This window comes from Lepisosteus oculatus, chromosome 7 (assembly GCF_040954835.1).
Source record: "Lepisosteus oculatus isolate fLepOcu1 chromosome 7, fLepOcu1.hap2, whole genome shotgun sequence".
Classification (NCBI taxonomy): Eukaryota; Metazoa; Chordata; class Actinopteri; order Semionotiformes; family Lepisosteidae; genus Lepisosteus; species Lepisosteus oculatus.
Genome location: NC_090702.1, coordinates 23,146,501 through 23,168,811, shown reverse-complemented (window position 1 = coordinate 23,168,811; position 22,311 = coordinate 23,146,501). Strand labels below are relative to the sequence as shown.

Below are 22,311 nucleotides of genomic sequence, written 5' to 3'. Positions count from 1 at the left end.
GTTGCGCAGTGTTACTGATTTTAAAGGAAACTCACATACCCAATTTAATATCAGAAAAAAGTTTTTGAAAAGTGTTCTGAAGTTAACATTGTTGTAAATGTACCATAATCCTTGTACATAACATACTGTTGAAGGAACTTGGATAGTATTTGTTTGACCAATATTTTTAAATTTCATACTTCAGTTTAATTTTGCAATATTTTTTTCAACAAAGTAAATGAAAAACATTGCTCATTTTCTTTGCTCTAGAAACCTGGAGTATCGCCCAGAAGCCTGATATCCTTACGCTGCATTTGAATGAAACATGGAACTCGCATGTATCCAAAACTGAGAATATTCGGTGAATACAGTGTATTCACACCTCCCATAATTATCTTTCTGAAAGCCTTTTCCTTTAAATTCAGAAACCTTTAAAATTATATTTAGGAGATTTTTCTCGGTAGTAGGGAGAACAGACAAGACACAGCTCCATTAAGAAAGTTGTTTTTTTATGTGATACTTAAGCAGTGGTTCTCACTGCTGGTTCTGAAGTCTTCCTGTCTGTTGGGTTTTGTTCCAAATGGACCCTTAATCACCAGTGACAATTGCTGCCTGTAATTTATCTGTTTTTTCTGCACTTTTCTGCACTCAGGCCTTGTTTTGTTGTCAAAACCACTCTAGTTAAAGCACATTATTTCCAGCAACATCACACACAACGTTTGTCGCTCTTCAACTTGGTAATGAAGACATTGCTCACTTATTTCTGTCTTAACAGGCGATTGATTGATGATGAACAGACAGAGGTGAGAGTGGCACAGTATCAGACACTCTCCCATTGATCAGTGTTTGTCCTTCTGTTTATGACCTATTGGTTGTATTTCAGTCTGCACACCTGAATGAATCCAGAAACTCAGTATACAGCACAGGGCCCATAACAATTACAAATCACATTCAGCTTTTTAAGAGCTGAAAGAAAAATTAAGTTTGCCTGTGATTAAAGAGGTGCCTGGAGCAAAACCTAAAAGAGATGGGAGTCAGTGTTCTTGGCGGTGTTTGAAACAAAGGCCTCAGGGCAGAAAAGAAGCCTAAACAAGCAAGCAGGTCAGACGCTGGCAGCAATCAGCACTGGTGTTTTAAAGGCCCAGCTGGAAAGAAAAACACTGGAGTACTCCAGCAGTGAGAAGCTCTTCTCTTGAGGAGGGGAGGCCAACTCTTGTCCTCAAGCATTGCTGTCCTTAAATCTCCAACTTCTCAAGAAGTATATTCAAATAGCTAATAAAGAGTTCTGGTGGAAGGAAACCAAAAGCCTTCTGAGTCTTCAGGACTGGAATTGTATCCTGCATCATGGGTGATATAATTGATTGTCTGCAATTTTGTCGTTGGGCTCTTTTACTTGACATTGGTTTATCTCTTTCATTTCTGCTGCTGCTTCCGAGTCTTGTGTTTGAAGAAGTATGGTCTTCTTGTGGCTAGAGTGCTGTGACGTCACCGCAGTGGGCAAGTTTAGTGATGTTGTAGAACGTGCATTGAAGGTTTGATAGTTTAAAACACTGTCCTGTCTGAAACACCTTCAACTCTGTTCTACTCTGAAAGGACATTTTTAGTGTTTTACAGGCATTGTAGTCTTCGTGCTTAACTCTAATTAGGCTGGTCTGTTTAGAATGTTTTATGAGTGCTGGTGATAAATGAAATGCCACATTTGAGTTCTAGACATCACCGGCAGTCCATTTGTGTTATAAAATCATTGCTGTCTACTTGATTATATTCTCATTTCTAATTTCAAAGATCTAATCAGAATTTAATTCTAATTATAAATCACCAATATTTTCAATTTAAATCAGCACTAGTTAGTGTAAATTGCATGGTTTAACTCAAGACTTCACTGTAAAGAGCACCATTGGTTCCTCTTTGTTAAGCTTTTATACATTTTTTGTGTTCTCGTGTTTTGATTTTTTTCTTTGTTTGGCTGAGGAAGAGCTCCTTTTTTTAGAAGGCTCACTCAGGATTTTTCATACTCTGCACTGCTGCGCATTTTGACAAATTCAAGTCTCAAATGTTATTTGAAAGAGGATAAGCTTATTGTGTTCCTTTCAATGTTTAGAACTGGTGATTTGCAGTTGTGACTTGCTCTGCATTTAAATCTCTACACACTTTTAAAACCCAACTCCAAAACACCTAACATAAACAAATACTCATGCTTTTTTTTAATGTTTAACGTGTGGAACTATTTTAAAATCTCAGTAGTTTACAAACAGATGTAATTAAGCATTTCTGTTTTTGGATAAAGAACATAGTTTCATATAGTTGGACAAATGTTTTTTTTTGTTTATTTATTGGTGCTGTCAGGAAATATTCTCTCTTCCAAGTGTGTCCTCCTTTCACTTTTAAATTTCTCTGACTGGAATATATCACCCAAACTTTGTTTCGCTTCTTCCATATAGATGCTGGCATCCCCATCACCCTCAACGTCAGGTCAATTGTCTCAGCTTGGTGCAAGCTTATATGGGCCACAAAGTAAGTACTGTCTCTTGGTGTCTCCCTGTCTGAAAATGAGCTTATAGTCTGACGAAATTGGACTTCTCACCTCGGCTATATCCCAATTCTTGTGTTCGTTAAATGCCATTAACAGTGGTAGACATGCCTTTACTGACTATTTTACAGTAATAATTTTTTTTATGCGTTGCACTCTTGGTTCACGCACACATTTTCTGTAGCTTTCACAGATTAGTTTATTATCATTGCCACTTTCTGGTGTGGTGGGAGGAATGGGATTTATGTAGGCAGGTGCCATTTCCCCCCACCAGACCTTTAATACTAAGGTGATGTTAAAGAAGCGGAAAATATTTTTTTTTTAAAGGCTCAGCTGAAATTGGAATGAACACTCAATCTGCACGGACCCATCTTGGCTCTTTTTAAAACTTACGGCTTTAATTTTAGGGAGATGTAGGCATATGTGTGGGCTGTTGCCATAGATACCTGCCATAGAGTTGGGGCCCACTGTTGCATGATGAACATGTTGCACCGTGCTACTTCATCAAGGTATACAACACTGCTCTTGGCTTCTTGTTGAAGTTTGATTGCAGGAGCTATGCTCCCTGGCTTATATTATTGTCCCTAGTGAGGAATTAATTTGGCTAGTGGGTGCTATTAGTTGCTTCTCTGAATTGTACCACAAGAAGAGGCAAGTTGGACACATGCTGTAATGAAGGCCATTGTAGCCAAGAGGGAAATGTTTATCTGTTCAAGTGTGAGTTATAACTACTTTTAAAATTAAAATCATACATGTCAGGGACAAGAGCTTGACGAGCCTCAAGCCAGCAGTACTTTGAGCTTGAATACACAAAGGAACAGGTAAAGGTTTATTCCGGGCTTCAGGTATGAAGAAGGGGTGCATCTCTCTTCTTTTCCTTTTCCTTTAAATAAACCTTTACCCGTTGTTCCTTTGCAGCTGACTCAGCTACCTAATTGAAATGCTTTGAGTTTGTTGTCAGTGATTTTTCTCAAGGCTCCATTTATATGGATGTATGTGTATTTGCTACTGTCTGTATAGTTATAGCAGTCCAGTTTTGAATGTTGAGTCAATTTTAACGAAACATTGTTAGTTTGGAAAGTGGTATTCCTCACGTAGGTCCGGAAGAACGTAGGTTTCACCCACCTGAAGTATTTCACTGTCAAGCAGTATAATAGATAACAGATATAAAATGCAACCTAATGAAAACACTCATGAGTATATTATGCCAAAGCAAGTTCCTTGAAGTCCTTATGTTTATCTTTTGTGTTCTATTTACAAAGCTATTCATTTTCCATTACTTTTGCGACGCTTTTGTCTTTGTTAATTGCAGTGGCACTAGAAATGGGCTTTAATCGGCTCCACACAAGTTACAGCCAGTCTGAGCAGCTTTTGTTCTTGGCAGGTGATGCTGTTTGTCTGTAACCCTTGAAAAAATCCTGATTTCACATCAGATTGGTGTCCTTCCCCAGGTGGCGGAAGCGGCCGGTGCTAATACATTTTTTTTTCTCACCCTGTCTCAGGTGCACTAGGCTTTCCAATGAGGGGAATGAACAACAATAACCCTCAGATAAATCGCAGCTTATCACAAGGTACCCAGTTACCGAGCCATGTAACACCTACGACAGGCGTACCGACAATGTCTCTCCATACTCCACCCTCACCAAGCAGGTAGGCCTGTGGGCTTTTTTCTCATCACTTCAGGGTATATCGGGATGGAGCATTGCACGTTTCCTTTTCAAAAGGTGTAGCTTTCCCTGTGCACAGAGTAAAATATAGACAGTGTTTGAATGAAGCTGTAGATAATGATTGAAACATACCTAGATTTGTGTTGGGGTTCCTGGTTTTGTGAGCTTTTGAGTGCCTCTGCATGTAGCATTGTCAGGTTTCAGGATCCTTACTTGCCATCCTCTTTTATGCATAATAAAAGCCTTTTACTTTGTCCTCAAATAACAGGTTGACAAGAAGTTTTCATTCTGTTAAGAGTGTCACTTACATTCAAGCAGTGATGGGGGTATTAACTGTTGTTAGATCAATCAAGAAGCTATTTATGTGAATAAGTGATCATTTTTAAATTGTTTTGTCTTGCACCTTAATGTCATGACCGTGTATGTCAAGAGCGCACACACAGCACAAAAGCAACATATATGGTGAAACAGTGTTGTATATGTAAATAGTTTTTAGATATTCCATGCACAAATGATCCTAATATCTCATTATCTACTCAAACACCTGTAATGTCTGTACTGAAACTTGAATATCTTCTTTAGTTTCAACATTTAAAAAGTAGCAGATATCAAAAAAAATATGGAGTGTTATTTTGAACATTGTCAGCAGATCACAATTCTGTCATTAAACTGCATTACTGTACTATGTGGAGTTTTAACACTTTGCCAGAATGCCTTCAACAAAACCCCCCCAAAAATGAACAGTTTTTTGTGCCCCTTCAACTTAAGTCATTATTTCTCATTGCGAAGACGCCACCAGTTGCAGTTAATAAAGAATATATCAGGGCGATGCTGCAACAAGAGACGCAGGAAAATATGTGATGAAACAGGAGTTGCTAAGGATCACGTCTCAGAAAAAGAAGTCAAGCGTTCACAGCAGAAGACGGGAAGGAAATGCAGTAAAAGCCAGCTCACTTGGGACAGACTGGAAGGCGAATGGTGGTGGGGTTTCAGAAAAGCGCATGCATGTCGTAATGGAGAAAATGTGTCCTCAGAAGAAAAACCTAATGGGGTCAGTAAGCACATCTCAGCGGCTGGATCATTTAAAGAATTAAAGATATCGGTGAAGATGTAAAATTCCAGTTTTGTAAGAAAAGCCATCATCTTTGAGGATCGATCGTTCATTTCCTTTGGATGAAAGCAGAAACATATTTGATAGTGTTGAGATGCTGATACTTGTATGTGGGATAGGCAAGGTATTTGAAATTACTGAGGTGAACAATTATTTTCGAGACTTGTTGAGACCAATTAATGACCTTAACTTGACATCATCATATAAACATGGATTCCAAAAATACAATTTTCGTGATATAGCAATGTACAAAAAATACCAGTTCAAGACTGTGTAAGTATGTGTAAATCATTCCGTTCTATTGCAAATGGCTGTTCACCCACTTGAATTATGGAAGACGGTAAACACAAGGCAATATACACTAAAACTCTCATTATTTGGCCATCCTTGGATTTTATCTAAGGTCTCCTATAATTTCTTAAACATTAATCCGCTTGACAGACAAGTAAGTGTTTGATTACTTCCTTGGGTTCAGTTTTATGAAACACTTGTTTTGAACAATAACTTAATTCTCGAGTGTTATATCGTGAACATTGAATGAATACTCATTCAAAGGACAACGCTTAGTCAGGTGCATTTAGACTGAGAATTTTAAAAGTCCCAGGGGGAGAGGAAATAGGTGGATCTAATCACAACAAAAAAGGGAGAAACGTGGTCTGTTTATCTGTTTTTTGTAGCTGCTATTCCAGGACTTTCAGTGGACATCAGGTGAATATGTCATCAGGTGTTATATTCATCCCCATGTGGTATAGTGCTCGTTAATGGATCTCTCTGGTCCCGTCGTAGCACTGGAGGTGTCGTGATGAGTCTAATTCCTAAAAAACAGACTCAAAAGAGTGTCAGTGTGATTGTCCATTTAAATTAAGAGGAACATCATTATACCTTTTCTCAACACTTAATTCTAAGCACAATAATCATAGCCTTGCTGCTACATCAGTCAGCTGTGTGAGCAGGCTGATTAGTGTAATGCTAAAAGGCCAATGGCGTTGTATTGCATTAACCAGCAAGCACTGTGTGGCAAGTTCAGATTTGCATAATGTCATGCGAGTCGTGTTTAGCACAGTAAATACACTTGACACACAGCTTGAATCACTGCACATTTCAGGCCTTTCACAGGGGAACATGATTCAAAATACGAGAATGCACTTTACCGCAGTGAAATGCGAAATCACTAAAATGTGCCCAAGTACTTTTTTGTCTCGCAGAATGAAATTAGTTGAATTTCCATACCAGAAAAGTTTGAAAATGTTCCTGAACTCGCAGACTAGGCATGGCTGTGATATTTTGCAGTTCTGACAGTCTTATCAAACCAATTGAAAGACCTCATCAAGATAAAGAAAGGCCTGCCTTTCACTTATTCTCGGATATCAATTTCTGAGACACTGAACAACACCCAACACTGAACAGAATGTCTTTCAAAGTGTTCCATTCATCAGTGTGACCGTGTGGTAAAAATGTCTTGACTTGAGTTTTCCATTACAAACACTTATCTGGCAATCTGGAGACCAGGTTTTTTCAACCTCAAGCTATTGCTAGCGTGGATTCAATACCCCCCTCTCTTCAGATGGAATGTCCTGAAGTGCAGTAAAATTAAATTAGGTCCATCAGACAAGTGTGTGCAGTTTTTGGTGGGCCTTATATCAGTCATGGTCATTCTAGGTAAAGGAAATGAACAAATCCAAACCAAGGCCCCACTTGACAGATGACTTTTCTTGATAGTGGTATCACACATTGTGCCCCATGGTTGTTTAGTAATGCTTTCTTATTTGACTTTTACTATTAAAAGTTTATTTGGCTTTTAAAGAGGTTCAAGTGTAACAGCCAATTCACAGCTTCTAAAAATGAAATTAATGTGTGCTTATTCAAAAACCGTCCACAAAAATGTTTGCGCTGTTCAGCTTGTCCAAGGTTCCTCTTAGGTCTCTGTGGCCAAAAGTTTGGGCACAACTGGTCTAATGTGTAGGTCGATTGCATTGCTTAAACGAGTAAAATAATGTTCGTGATGCTTACTTGTTTCAGTAAAGTATCCTGATTTTACTGTAAACAAACAGTTTGGGCTGTTTCATGGTGGGACAGCATGCGTTGTTTGATGAAGTGTGTTGCTCAGGCCACACAGAAGAAAAAAGGCGAATTGTAATTTTCAGCATAACACATTTTATTGGAAGTAAGCTCCTGTTGGAGCTACAAAGAGCATCGGTTTGATACCTAGAGAAATGATAATTGTCTCTTACAGTCTTGATTGGCCAATCTATTTTTTCAGCCTTATTAAATGAATTGTTTATAGTCGTGGCAGCTTCCCTTGCAGTCTGCAAATGCTGTTGTGGGGTGGTATAGAAAACGCTTGTTGATTTTCTTTATTTGTAGTATTGATGAAATGTTCATTTCTAGTTGTCTATTATCATTCGATTTAGGGTCTGTAAAGGGAATAGACAGTACGGGTGGTTGGTACTCCAAAGCTTTTCTGAGTCTGTTGCTGGAGGAAGGGAAATAATTATGGACATCTCTTCAGACTTTATCCCTCAGCCCCTTTTCTATTGTTAATTGTTTTATTCACAGTTCGGGAAGAGGGGAAAGTTTTGTAGGTTGTTGAATGGGGGGCAAAGCCAGACATGTTGTGAAGTCAGCGCTCTCTTTTTCCACAGGGGTATCCTGCCTCTGAACACAAGGAACATGATGAACCACTCCCAGGTTGGACAAGGGATTGGCATGCCTGGCAGGACCAACAGCATGAGCAGTTCAGGGTTAGGCAGTCCAAACAGAAGCTCACCCAGCATAATATGTATGCCAAAGCAACAACCATCTCGGCAGCCTTTTACCATTAACAGGTATCTTTCTTTGCTTCTTAAGTTTTAATGTGGCACGACACATCTTACCATCTCTCCAGAATAATATATAGAATAATTATATATGACAAAATAACAAGCATATTGGCAGCCTTTTACCATTAATAGGTGTTATTTAAATGTATTATTCTTCACGAGTAAAGACCTGCAAAGACAGGTAATATAAAAGGTAATATAAACCAAGTAAGTGAATGATTGATTCAGCTAATTTCTTCTAAGATTGCAAGGTGGCGTGAAAAACAGATGACAAGGTGGTCATCCAGGACCAGGATGAATATTATTCAGATGTGCACTCCATTTGAGGCTTCACCACAAAGATTTGTATTCACGAATCCTTTCATTTGAAACCAACAGGGAGAGCAGTGGGAAAAGCTCATTTGAAAGTGAGATATTAAGCTTGTCTCACTGGTGTATGAAGCGCAGTTCTGACTGTTTGAGTTGTAGGCCCATTGTTGGTTTACAATTTTTTTTAATATTGGAGTGTTCACCTGGGAAGTTATTCACAGCACTTCAGTAGTACAGCCACTGCTTTGATGCTCGTTTTTTAAATGATAATTTAATTAAAAAAACGCTTTCAACTGTTCACCTGGAGCTATGGTTTGTTTTTTCTGTATTTTTAAATAAATGTATCAAAACACAGTAACGGGACACAAAGTAATGGATTTCTCTAAATAACCATTAATGTAGAACCTAAAAATATCTGAAAGACATTGTTTGTCTCCGTTATACCTCCAGAGTTATCATAGTGGCATGGTGGGTTGTTTTAAAAAATTCACGCCTTTATTGGTGTTTACTTGAAAATTTACTTTAACACGGACAGTTGCTCATTCAGGATTTCCAGAGCTCGGGCTGAGTCGCAGTTTGCCGAGTCAGCCTTTCCCATAACTATTAAGCTGATTCCGAGTCTGGACTTCTGGAGTCCCTGATCTGTGTTTTCCAGTTGAGCTGAGTCCAGCTCAATCTGAGTCCCAGCAGTCTTGAGTCAAGTTGGACTAAAAGAAACTATTATTGAAGCAGGCAGAAGGATTTTATCAATTTGTATATGTATTTCCATTATATAGGCAAAGAAGATGGAAAACAGATGGTTCTCGGTATTATAGCAAAGGAAATTTCTATGCTATATCTGCACAGCAAACAGTTTACTGTGAGTGCCATCTCAAGTTATTCTAGCTAAAGTGAATATCTAACTTGAATTAAAGCAAAGCGCAGCAGAATGTGCATTAAAAACTCGATTTTCGTAATTGTGTGGTTGATTGTTGTCTGTTTCTATTGCTGCAGTATGTCTGGATTCGGAATGAACAGGAATCAGGCGTTTGGAATGAACAACTCGTTATCAAGCAACATTTTCAATGGAACAGGTGAGTGTCCCTAGTGCTGCAGGGGGATTTGTTCGAGGTGGTGGTCTTGTAGGCATATACACTGCTGAGTGCTGCCCTCTCAACCAGGCATGAGTCACCAGTATGGAGATTACAACCATTTTGTTGTCAAAGACTGTTTTAATTAAGCAGTTTTGTGCTTTTCGGTTTTAATAGTCCAAAACATTAAATTCCTTGACAGTAGTAGTTTTTCCGATTGTAGTTTGTTATTGTTTGTGGGTTTTTGTTTTTCCTGTAGATCAGTCAAAGCTATAAACTTAATTAAGCTGTTTAATTAATTGATCTCAATGCTAGAAAAGAACAGGAATACCAGAAGCAAATGCTTGTTTGTTAGAATGAAATTTTTAGATGGGAAAAAATGTTTTCCAAGAAGGATGGGATTTGAGCATCCAGTTAATGGAGTTTTTTTAGGGTAAAATGAGATTAATAGAAATATATTGGTCATCAAAAATACAAAGACAAGATTACAGTGTCAAGGAAAAGTATGTGAACTCCCTATAATAATGGAAATTTTAATTTCTTATCATTATACCCTTGTTTAATCGAAGGGTCTTTTCTTTTTCATATTTAGCATTTCAGTGTTTAGAGGCACAGTCGTGTAAGAAGTAGAATTAAACAGTTAACAATCAGTGTACGTGAAACAATAAATGATCCAGCAGAACCTCTGAAAAAGAGTAATTGAAGCTCATCAGTCTAACAGGGGAGAAATGTCCATTTCTAAACAATTAGGGCTCCATCCTTTACAAACAGAAAGTATTCAAGCCATAGTGACTGCTTAGAGACCAGCTGTGCTGTCAAGATCTCCCCAGGAGCAACCCTGAAAATCCTTCAGAACATGTGCTAAAGAGCACTTGGGCGATGCACAAGACCACTGGAACAATAATTTCTGGACAGTAGAATCCAAAGTAAAAGCTATTTTTTCATACTGTACATGTTTTATCCTCAAATTCTAGAGACGGTTGTCAGGCCATTCATTCATCAGCTGAAGTGAAAGTGGGTACTGCAGCAAGTCCATGATCCTCAGTGTACAAACAGATCTGCAACAGCATGGCTAAAGAAAGACTAGTGCAGGACCTGAATTGAGCAGCTGATATAAGGAAACCCTCAAATGTCCACTGACTTCAAGTGGATCTGTAAAAAAGAATGGGCCAAAAGTCTGGAAAGCAATAAGCGATGCGAGAGACTCTTAAAGTTATAGAATGTTTAGTTGAAGTCATTGCTGATCAAGGAGGTGCCACCAGATACTGAGTCTGTGTTCATGTGGTTATTCACACTGGTATATTTACTGATGGATAATTTTATTTGAAAATTATCTTCATTTTTTAAGACTTTCGTGATGATCTAATTAAAGTCTAAAATGTACCAGAGTTTGGATCAACCTAGGGAGTCCACAGACTATTTCTAGGCACTGCAAATGTAAAAAGTCCAAGCTAAAGCTTTTCCACAAGAATTTCTGACTGTAGGAGTTCAATATAACTGTGTCACTATGCCATTACTTAAACTAATACTGGCATAGAAGCCTAACTCCGCAGGAAGTACATTTTAATAGATTTCTAGTTATTGCGCCATGTTCAGAAGTGGGTTATAGATATGCAGTTCTTAGTGTTACATATGTTTTTTGGCTTTCTATTTTGAGATTCCATCTATAGTGGCTGCAGGAAGCACTTGTGCACTGTGGTCGCCTACTGATTGGACCTGTTGTATGGATGATGTGATGATATTGTTAGTACTGCTACAGTGGCCGCTGTCTGCAAAGTGGTTACAGTGTGTTGACTTGTTGTTCCAGACGGAAGCGAAAACGTGACGGGACTGGATCTCTCGGACTTCCCAGCACTAGCGGACAGAAGTAGAAGGGAAGGAAGCGGCAATCCAACCCCGTTATTAAATCCTCTGGCTGGCCGGGCCCCATATGGTGAGGCCCCCCTGAGCACCCAGCTTGCAGTTCTTCACTTTCAGAATGACCAGTCTCTCAATGGACCAAGTGTATAATTACGCAATTATGTAGAGAGTGTGGTTACCAAATGTCTTGAATCTAACAATCTGCGTAGCTGAAGGTGCAACACAATTTGTGAAATTTACAGGACTTACAAGTTGTCTAAAGAGTTCAAATAAAACTAGCGAAAAAATGGAACTGCAGTTGCAAGAGAAATAGAATTGCACAGGCCAAGCTGGGAAAAGCTAGAGTTATGGATACAACAGCCTTTTAAAATATTACTATGTTACAGTTTATCAGATGGTTGTTTATAAACCCCACATTTGGTTTTGTCTGAACAAAACATCTTTGCCTGTGCTACCCTGGCTTGTGTTGTCCAGGGTTTCTGATATTTTGGCTCATGTTTCACCCTTAACCAGATTACCCTGTAATTTATTTTCTTCTAACTGTTCAACTAAATGGTTTTACTTGCTTCCTATATTTCACATGGGAGCTTTTCATTTTATGCATTTTTTAAAAGACTATAGTGCTGGATTACTGTGCTTATGAATGCTGGAGTGTTTTAACCTAACCTTTTTTTGGTCGATATGAACTATGCACCTGGGTTTATTAGTCATCTTTGCACATTTTCTTGACTTTCTCTCTCTTCAGCTAAGATTTCTTGACAATCTAATATCAATAGAAAAGTTATTAATTAATCATTAATATATTTTACATCTTTTCATACATTGCTTGTGACTTCACCTCACCGTGTGTATGCGGTGTATTGTCTAACAAACAAAAATGATTGTATGTGCAATTAAAATATTAATGTCAAACAAAAATGTCCCAAAGCCATACCAGTTTATAATTATTTTGCTTTGCATGGGTATTTCATGAACGTAAATATTATATACTTTATTCTTTGATGTTTTTGTGAAGTACTTTGACATAAAGGTACTATCAAGATTAAAAGCATTACAAAATGCCTGTTTTTTTCCTCTCTCTACATTATTGTTTTAAGCACAGTGCACAGTGTTCAATATCTAAAAGTTATGTCCTTTGACCTGCGTAAAAGAAACGCAGTGGTCTGCCGAAGCCAAAATGTACGTTGGGCAGAGTTTGGCAGCACATCTGCTGATGTGCTGCAGAAGCACAGCAGGTGCCTGTGTCACTGCTTCCTGGCTTGTGCTGTTCTGCTTCTCTAGGAAAAAATAAGAGTCAGCACTTCATTAAGTGCTTTTACAAAACTTAACATTACACTTTTTCTCACCTAACATGCATAGTTAAATCCTTTTTTTTTCAGAATCAGCAAGGTTTAGATATTAAGGTTGCATCTTATCTTAGGTTATTTAGCAAACATGATTTAGTCAGTGAATGTAATCTGGGGCTTTGTACATTTTAAGTGTTAATGGTCTGCATTGATGATGAGCAGGGACATTCAGTATATTATGTAATGGTTTCTGTGGAATGAACCTGAAGTAGAGAGGAGCCCTTTTAATCTTGGATACTTGGGAGTTTTCGTAACATTTTAAACAGTAGACATTTAATTTCTTGTGAGAAATTGATTTTGATAATTAGGACTTAATATTAGTTTTGCCATTACCATAGAAAATGGATTGTGTTTTAAGTGATTATGCACAGCTCTTGTATGAACATGGAGGAGTTTCAGAAACTAAAATATATAAGTACAGTAAGCAAGATATTTCTCACATTGATTTTAGACATAGAACATTTCCCAGTATGCACTGAACAGTTTTGTGACCAAGTCACTGTGTTCAAAAGACAGAGGATATACACATATCACTACACTCTGAAATACAAGATTAAATTTAGTTCTTACGTTTAATTTCTTGAAGTGCTTTTCTGCCGTATAGGTACAACAGGGTTTATGTCTTTGAGGTCGTCTTTGTGGTTTTAATATTGAATGATTCAAAATGTTTTAATCTGCTTGTCAGTAAGACAGGCCTCCAGTATCAGAACACAGAATCAGTGACTGAAGCAACATTGATCAGACATTTATCTAGAGGAGCCAGTTCTTACTTTATCTCCACTGCAGTTTCATTTTTTCCACTTCCCTTTCCCTTTTCCAATGAAATTTGCTTTCACAGGTAAATGACTGTCGAGTCCTTTCGAATACTCCTTAAGCTCACAACTAAATTAACAAGTTTGATATAAAACTTTCTAGGCAGACCTTAAAATCTGAAGAAATTGTGTTATCTAAATATATTTTTTTTACTCTTAAACCATGCAGTCGGGATGGTAACAAAACCTGCGAGTGAACAGTCCCAAGATTTCTCCATCCATAACGAGGATTTCCCTGCACTGCCTGGCTCCAGCTATAAGGACCCCACGTCGAGTAATGATGACAGTAAATCGGTGAGTGCTACTCTCTTCTCCTTGCTGTCCTGATTGTCTTCCCTTCAACCCCCCGACAATTGGCTTTTCCTTCAAGTTTTTACTTCAATGCACAGAATTTGTGTTTTAGAATTCTACACCATACTGTGCTTTTTACCACACAGGTAATGCTTGCAGTTTTATGTCAAAATCTGAAATGAGCTGAATGATCTAGTCAGTATCTAAATTGCCCTTCTTGGATTAATAGGCAACAATGGCCTTTTGAGCAGAAACAAGACATGACAGATTAAAAAATGTTCCCACTCAGCCAGTGTTTCCCAGCTAGGTGCCTGTGACTGACCTGCAAGTGGTCCAAGAGTTACTCCCCAAATTCAGTCAAGCTCTCCCAGCATACACCCATTTCTGTGAAGTCCGGATTGTTTATTGCTTGCCAACACAACAGAGTAAACACATTACATTTACAAAAAGGTATATAGCCTTTCCCTTACATTTTGTGTTTTAGGCTTTGATATACAGCTTCTTCTGATGCAGTATGATGTATGGCCACCAAAGCCTACATCAAAATGGCTGAAGCCTTTTTAATGTGACCCAAATACAGCTGTCCATTATCCTGCTTTTAGCCAGCATTATGCATTTTTTTCAAAAGCTGGGGAAAATGAAGGCATTTTACTAAACGCAGCTTTCTCATTGGTGGTCCTTCACTATAATCTTTCTTCAGCTTTTGTGTAATATCCTCTATGGTTCCTGGATTGTATGGGATTGATTCACTCTTGACTAAAATACAAGACATTCAATATCTGTTCATTTCTGTGCAATTCAGTACTGCATTGAATTAAATTTAAATATGCAACTGACAGGGTTAATGTTCAGACAAACAGTAACTGTAGCAGAATTCTCAAAAACAATATCGCTATTACAGCACAAACAAGATTAGCAGCGATTACTGTTTTTATATGATATGACAGGGGCATTTCCTTACTATAAGCCTGCAAAACAACAGTATTTTCTCAAAGCTGAAGACATTTTTGTCAGTGCAGGGATAATAGTAGTTAAAAGTAATGTTTTTTAAATATGGATGTAAGGTCTCTGCAGGGGAGAGGAAAAATGTAGAGAACCGAACACAACATGTGAAATGAAAGTCTTTACTAAGGCTTAATAGTAAACGGGCTGTTCACCAACAAAGGGAAGCTAATTCATGTCACTCCTTTTTCTCAAGAGCAACATAATATATGTCACAGAAATCAGTTTTAATACGAACATTTTGATCTTGGTGTTAGTGTATACAGTTGAGCTTCACTTAAAATGATCTGTGGAGCACTGGCAGACAGTATGACTATCCTGATTACCAAAAAACTTCTTTTGAATGAGCAGAGTGATTTGTTCATAACAGTATGAATGTATACACTCCTATGGTGCATATTAAGTATATAAAAAATAATAGTCCTAGAATGCAGTACTGACTGTATTTGCACCTCCTATATCTACAGAAATCTCATGAACTGATAACTATCTTTATACATGCAAGTACGGATACATTCAACATTTATGGGCAGTTGAAATTTGAAGACTCTATTTTTTGTGTGAGGAAGTTGTTGAAAAGATCACAGATGGTATTACATTCTTTTATGTCCTCTTGTACAATGTTTTACAAGATATGCATATGCTGTTATTAAGCTAGGTCATTGATTAAGTTCTGTTGAGTTTTCCTAAAATTGGCAAGGGAAGTAGAAATTGACAATAGTTCAATGATGTGTCAATACATATTAGGTCTCTTAATGAGCAAAAATCTAAAGAGACTACAATATTATAGCCCTAGATGACAAACACAGTGGCTATTAATAGTAATCACCCCCCTTGACCTTTTTCACATTTTATTGCATTACTTTATGGAATCATAATGTATTTCATTGGGAATTTTTGCCATTCATCAACACCAAACACTATAATACAAAATTCTACAGGTTCTCCTTAATGAATTATAAATGTAAAATAGAGCATAACTGAAAGCATAAATATTCACCTCCTTTGCTATGACACACTTAAATAGGCTCAGGTTCAACCAAGTGTCTTTAGAAGACAATCCATCCATATCCATTATGATATCCACACTATTGACAAGTTCTGAAATCTGTTAGACCTGGGTAGATCTGTATTTTAGCTGTGTAACTGACACTGTGTAGTACTTAATATTGAATAAGATGGGTTTTGGCAGTACTTTAAAATGAAAATGTACTGAAATTGATTTCCTAATTTAGGTTGTCATTGTTCAGAACTGGTTTCTTTCTGCCAGTGTTTTACCGTCACTAAAATACAAAGACTGCAAAAAAGTTTTATTTAAAAGCAAGCAAGCACGTCTTTATTTCAAACGGATGGCACATCCTAACTGATTAGAATCCTTGTTGTATTCTTATTAATACGTTTGAAAGGCAATAAATACTGAATGAAATTTGTGAGCTTGTTCCTGTTCTTTTTAGTTTTCCAAAAAAATGGCTTATTTGTGCTTGTGTGCTTTCCGGAAATCCATTAATTAGCTGCCAGTTGAGTAAAAGGACCTTGAAATTAGTAAATAAAATGAATAATGAACAAAACATAATTCACAAGGAGACGTACAAGCTTCATTTGAAAAGCTGCTACAAGGGTAAGAACTGGGTTGTTAGAGGATTGCAGGGGGTGCTTCAGTCAACATGGTGTTGGAGGCAGACTCCTCCGTTTCACACTTGGAAGAAAGAAACTGTTGAAAGTCCTATCAAGTCAGACCATCATAGACCCAATAGTGTCATTGTTCTGGTGAGCATTAGGCACTTGTACCATTGAGAGAAATAACATTTGAATTTCCATATTATAATGAAAAGCAAGGTTATGGGTCGCCTGTACAAGTACCTTTTGTTAATATAGTGTACAAAGAAGCAAAGCGGACTTTCAATACAGATTTGAAAACCCGCATAAATGGACCACAAAATAATGGAGGTGGTGGGTATTGTATATGAACAATCATTTCTAGTGTTTATATAAATTTATTTTCTTCCTCCAATTTTAGAATTTAAACTCGTCAAGCAAGAATGCGTCTAGTACAGATGGGCCCAAATTCCCTGGAGACAAAAGTTCAACAGCGCAAAACAACAACCAGCAGAAGAAAGGGATTCAGGTGTTACCCGACGGTAAGAGACTGGCCACAAGACTTGCGCCTGGTCAGGACAACCAAAACACATTGAGAGACCACTGGCTTTATTTCTCCTTTAATCATTCCTGGTGTTTGTTACTACAGTGTTTTGAATGTAGTACAAGGGTGGGTTGACTGTCAGTACAGAAATACATCGAGCATGTTCCAATTGCTAACAAGCAGTAATTTGGTCTCACAGTTTTCAGTGCAGGTCTAAATTTTGAACATATTGCTTTACCATGTCAGGTGATAACAGGCAACTGTTCTGTCACAATAAAAAGATTAAAAATAGATGGCCAGTTTGTGACTGCTGTTATACAGTTACAGAGAAAAGTATTTGATCAGTCCAACATCTGAGGTAAAAGACTTTTTTTAAAAATGTCTGATTGTGCTGTTGTAATATTCAAAAATGCATGTTTGCTTTAAAATAAAAACACTATTTGAAATATGAAATCTATCATGAAAAATACATTTCATACTTCAACAAAAGTATTTGGAGAATCAGTATTTTGTGTGAAGCTCCAATCATTACTGATTGGTTATTGACAATTGTCATTACCGAAGATGATCACCTAATAATTATGGTAAAGTGGGATATGTAATTATCACGTGCAAATTAGATTTACCTGAATAAAACGCAAAAATGAATGTGGCTAAAGACTACACCGGCCCCCTGATATACTTAGTGATACTTAGGAGAACCAACCAGTACAATTATAAAATGAGTTGATGTAAGGAAAAGTGTAGTGTGGGATTTATGGACAAACACAAGAAAAAAAGAGAACAGGACTATAGCAGCTAGCTGGAGGAGTGGAAGAAAAAGCAAAACGAAGGGGAAAAATCATTTGGGTCCCCTTTAAATTCCTTAGGTTATTCTGAAAGACTTGACACAAGGACTGCAAAAGAAGAAAATACACAAACCAGCAATTCAGAGAAACTTAAAGATGGAGATTTTAAATGCAATATGTAAAAGAAGGCAGTTTGCCATCTCTCATTCAGTGTTTGAAGAAGCCTGATTTCTTTTCAACCAATGTTTGTGAGTTAACCCTTAAATGTTTTGTCGCCAAGAAAGCCAACAGTATCTTGGGTGAAAATCCACACATCCCAGTGGTAAAAGTGGAGTACATTGTTTCATGGATATGGACTGCTTTTTCCTTCCTCGGGCACCAGCAGCCAACACAGTGGAGAAGAATCCGTGAATATATTGGAACAAGTAATAGGTTTATTCCATGCTGAAAAGAGAAGAAAGAAAACGAAACGTTTCTACTGTGGAGCCTTCCGAAGAAGGAAAAAAACTGTTACTTGTTCGTTTACAGCCTACGCATGCAGACGCAGCTACCCACCTAACTATGTGAATATATTGTGCTCTCTCGATATACTCTGCTAGAACACATGCTGGACTGAAATTTGTCACAGCAAGGAACTAATACCCAGCATTCTGTGAAACCTGAAAATGCAAAAATGAAGGCATGTTGCAGAAATGAAAGATTACACTTTGTGGGATGGCCAACTCACACTCAAAATTTAAGTCCCATTGAGAAGTTATGGGTGTATTTAAAGGCACCAGTGAAAATCAGAAACCAAAAGCAACTGTGGAAATCAAAGCTTTATGTGTTGGAGAATGGGCTAAACGATCTCCAAAGAAGAACTGAACTGGTTTCAGAATAAAAGATCACAAGCTATACAGAAGTAATCAGGTAACAAAGAAAATACTGTAATAATATTTGCTCAAATAGTTCTGAAAAAGTTTGAAATTAGTTTTGTTTTTTTTGTGTGCTGTTTTATGGTTTCAGAGCCACGCTAAATCTCTGTATTAGTAGCACCCTGTAATTCGGAGAACTTCCTTTTGTCAGTATGTTGAATTGCCCAAATACTTCTCTCTGTGTGTAAAGTGGCATCCTTTTCTCTTGTTCACTGTCAAAATCTTTAATGTGCAACCTTGGGATGTCCAAATACTTTTTGATCTTGAGAGCAGAAGTGTGGAGCAGTAGGTAGGGTTCTGGACTTGTAATTGGAAGGCTCTAGGTTCCAGTCACTGACAAGACACTGTTGCTGTACCCTTGAGCAAGGTACCTCACCTAAAAGCACTGCAGTAAAACACCAGGCTGTGTACGTGGGTGTAAAGCATAGGGGGAAAAATTAGTAAGTTTTTAAAAATCACTTATCCCAGACCATCTAGTTTAGTCAAGCGTGTCTCCCTCTAATTATAGCCAGTGAAACTTGGCAAATGTTATTCGCACTGTTTAATTCAAGGAGAGAGCTTTATCGTTTAATTTAATAGAGGGGATTGCTGAATTCTGAAGCAAAGTAAATTAAGGAATTTGTTCGCGTTTTAGGGACTGTGGAAACCAGTTCAGCATAATCTTCAGCTGTTTGTCAACTAGAGTTATCTAACGTGATAATACAAAAATTGTATTACATGATTAAAAAAAGTGTAATTCTCCCAATATGTTGACCCTCCAGGTCGGGTGACAAACATTCCTTCAGGAATGGTAACGGACCAGTTTGGGATGATTGGTTTGTTAACATTCATCCGGGCAGCAGAGACGGATCCAGGGATGGTACACCTTGCGTTAGGAAGTGACTTGACAACACTAGGGCTCAATCTCAACTCTCCAGAGTAAGTATCATCAGAGGATCTGCAATACAACCACTGACCCTTTGACCACATTACAGAAATTGGTTTTCATCTTTTTCATGGGTTGATCATTAGGAATTTTTAGGGTTAGGTTTAAAGATCATTATGATTAAGTTTTTAATCAAAATAAAAAGAAGCATCAGCTACATTAAGAATGAATACTGCCCGTTAACCTTTTAATCAAAAATCGCCTAAATACACCATCTTTGATAGATCAGAGAAAGTCAGAGGTATGCCTAATGTTAAGCAACAGCAGATTTGTTTTCAAGACCGTGTGTTGAACCATGATCTAGGGTTCTCAGCCCCTGAAATTGATCACTTTCCAATGATTTTTTTTGCTTTATTGCCTTAAAATCTTGTTTTCCTTCGAGTGAGAAGAACAACACGCAAACGTAAAAAAAAATAAAATTTGGTGCTTTTTTGCTGGCAGCAGGTATTTGTGAAACAGTTCATTGAAGTTATAAATGCACCCCCCCCCACCTTCAGACCCAGATAACTACTGCCACAGATAAGTCAAAGCTTCTTTTCTAAGTACTGTATAAACCTTAATGGTAAATTCTGAAACCGTAATTCAAATACAGAGCATTAAGGATTGGTACAGAAGGAATTATCAAAGATTATATTGCAGATTTTGGCTATACTGAGTCTGAGCTGAAAGCAAAATAACTAACTGGTTGGTAAAAAAAAATGGTTTCTAATCTCTTGTTCTTCTCGGGTTGTATGGATTAAGAAAAGAAATGCATGCGTACTGTGTGAAAGGATCAATTTTCTATCAGGGATTTAACACCACATTTTTTAACTGATGCGGACTGAAGGACTCTATAGAGGATTAAGGATCGTTTTTAGACAGTTGGGTAGCAGGTTTTAGCTCTTATCAAGATAAAATTGAGCTTTCAGTCTCCTGGGCACAATTTATCTTATACTGTGTTTTTGCTCACCCTGCTGGTAATTGTCACGCAGTGTGTAAAGATTAATTTTAATCTCTTGTTCTCATCTAATGCTCTGTTTTTTAATCTGTCCTTTCACACAGTGGGGTCATACTGCCCTAACAGATTTATTCGGCCTGCTTTGACGCAGCAATAAACTATAACTAAACCTCCCGTGTTCACTTTCCCCCAAATACAACAGAAATCCAGAAGAGCGTTACATTTTACCAGTATTGATTTTTTCGAGGCGGTGCTGTATTTCTGAAATCAGACAATCAATATTTGATATTAATCATCAATATTTCACTTTTCTCTAAAACTATGATGTTGCTAGACCGTAGAAATAAAAAACTCTTTGGAGCACATTCTGTAAGGATGGCATTGAGTATTAAGGTTATTGCTGTCAGTAGTGGGCAGAAGGTCTGTTGTTGTTAGGGCATGAGCTACAGTCCTTTGAAGACCTTACAGATTTTACAAGTGTTTAGTTTTTCCAATTTAAATTGTTTTTGCAGAGTGCTTTTGCTTTGCCCCGCTGCCCCATGTTCTACCAGTGCAGGGCACTGCCTCCTCTTCAGGGCATTGCCTGGACTTAGTGCCCTGTTTTCCTGTTTAAATACATCTGTTACCAATAACGTGCATTGCTTGTACGATAGAATTTCACAAGTTGATATAAGTATCTAAAGCACTAATGAAATTTCAAAAATTACTGTGTTTACTGAATTTTCCTAAAAGTTTTTATTCAGATGCGTGGTATAAAAAAATTGTCTCCAAAGTTAAGATAAAAGCTTAATCTGTAGTGAGCTGTTTGTGCCAATTTTCTATACTGAAATACAGAAAGATGCTGTGTGTGAATAGCAGCATGGTTGGGAAAGGAATATAATTGAAATCTGATAGCCAGTAAAATCAAAGGGGGGCTGCCTCATAGTTGAAAGCATTGAAAGATGGCAGGTATGTCTCCCTTGAATTGCCAAGTGTGCTTCTAGGTAATTGGCCCTTTTAAAGTGACTTTTTAAGGCCTGGTATGAGTCAAGACATCCAGAGCTCTGCGTCCAATAAGAGAGTGTCTCAAAGTTGAAGGTACTTGAGCAACGAAGGATGAGCGCATCAATGAAGTCCTGGATACTGATACTGCCTAGTTTCTAATGCTTTGCTACTCTAGAGAGACTGGGTCCATATGTATATGTATATGGCTGAAAGGTCTGGATATTCTGTGTTCTGTGGGTGAATCTGTTACATTCCAGCAGACAGCACTGGTTCACCCATTTTTGGCAGAACAAAGGTTTGTGCTGGTGAACAAATTGCTACAGTTTAGTAAAAACAAATTGCAATATACTGGGAAATCAAAATCCACTTAAATCACTATCAGATCAAGCTTTCGAACCAGGGATCAGGAATCATTCTTTTACTCATCTTATGATGTGTTCTATTGTAGATGAATTTAACTCTCGTCTTCTTGATTCTTTTAATAGGAAAGAGTAAAACCTTTTTTTAAACCTCTTACAGAAATCTCTACCCTAAGTTTGCATCTCCATGGGCATCAGCACCTTGTCGACCTCAGGATATTGGTGAGTGGCACAGAAACCTGATGATTCAACATGGAATAATGCAGATTTCCACCATGCTTCATGTTGACAACTTGCCTTTTCTGGTTCTCTTTCAGACTTCCATGTTCCATCTGAGTATTTAACGAACATTCACATAAGGGATAAGGTAAGTGCTGCCAAGCTGAGCAAATTGGTTCATAGGTTTTCAGTTTGAATATAAATCATAGTGATTCTGCACTTCAGTTATCTGGATGATGTGATGTGATC

At 37.7% G+C, this 22,311-nt stretch overlaps 1 protein-coding gene across 1 annotated transcript in view; it reads left to right on the top strand.

The window, feature by feature from the left end:
• Positions 1-22,311, top strand: part of cnot2 (CCR4-NOT transcription complex, subunit 2) — a 79,909-nt gene that overhangs the window by 46,119 nt on the left and 11,479 nt on the right. The window contains 10 exon segments of the mRNA XM_069192293.1: positions 2,421-2,493; positions 4,012-4,159; positions 7,930-8,112; positions 9,409-9,488; positions 11,293-11,418; positions 13,673-13,797; positions 16,814-16,934; positions 19,400-19,556; positions 22,004-22,065; positions 22,161-22,210. Coding sequence (XP_069048394.1) covers positions 2,421-2,493; positions 4,012-4,159; positions 7,930-8,112; positions 9,409-9,488; positions 11,293-11,418; positions 13,673-13,797; positions 16,814-16,934; positions 19,400-19,556; positions 22,004-22,065; positions 22,161-22,210 — 1,125 coding nt within the window.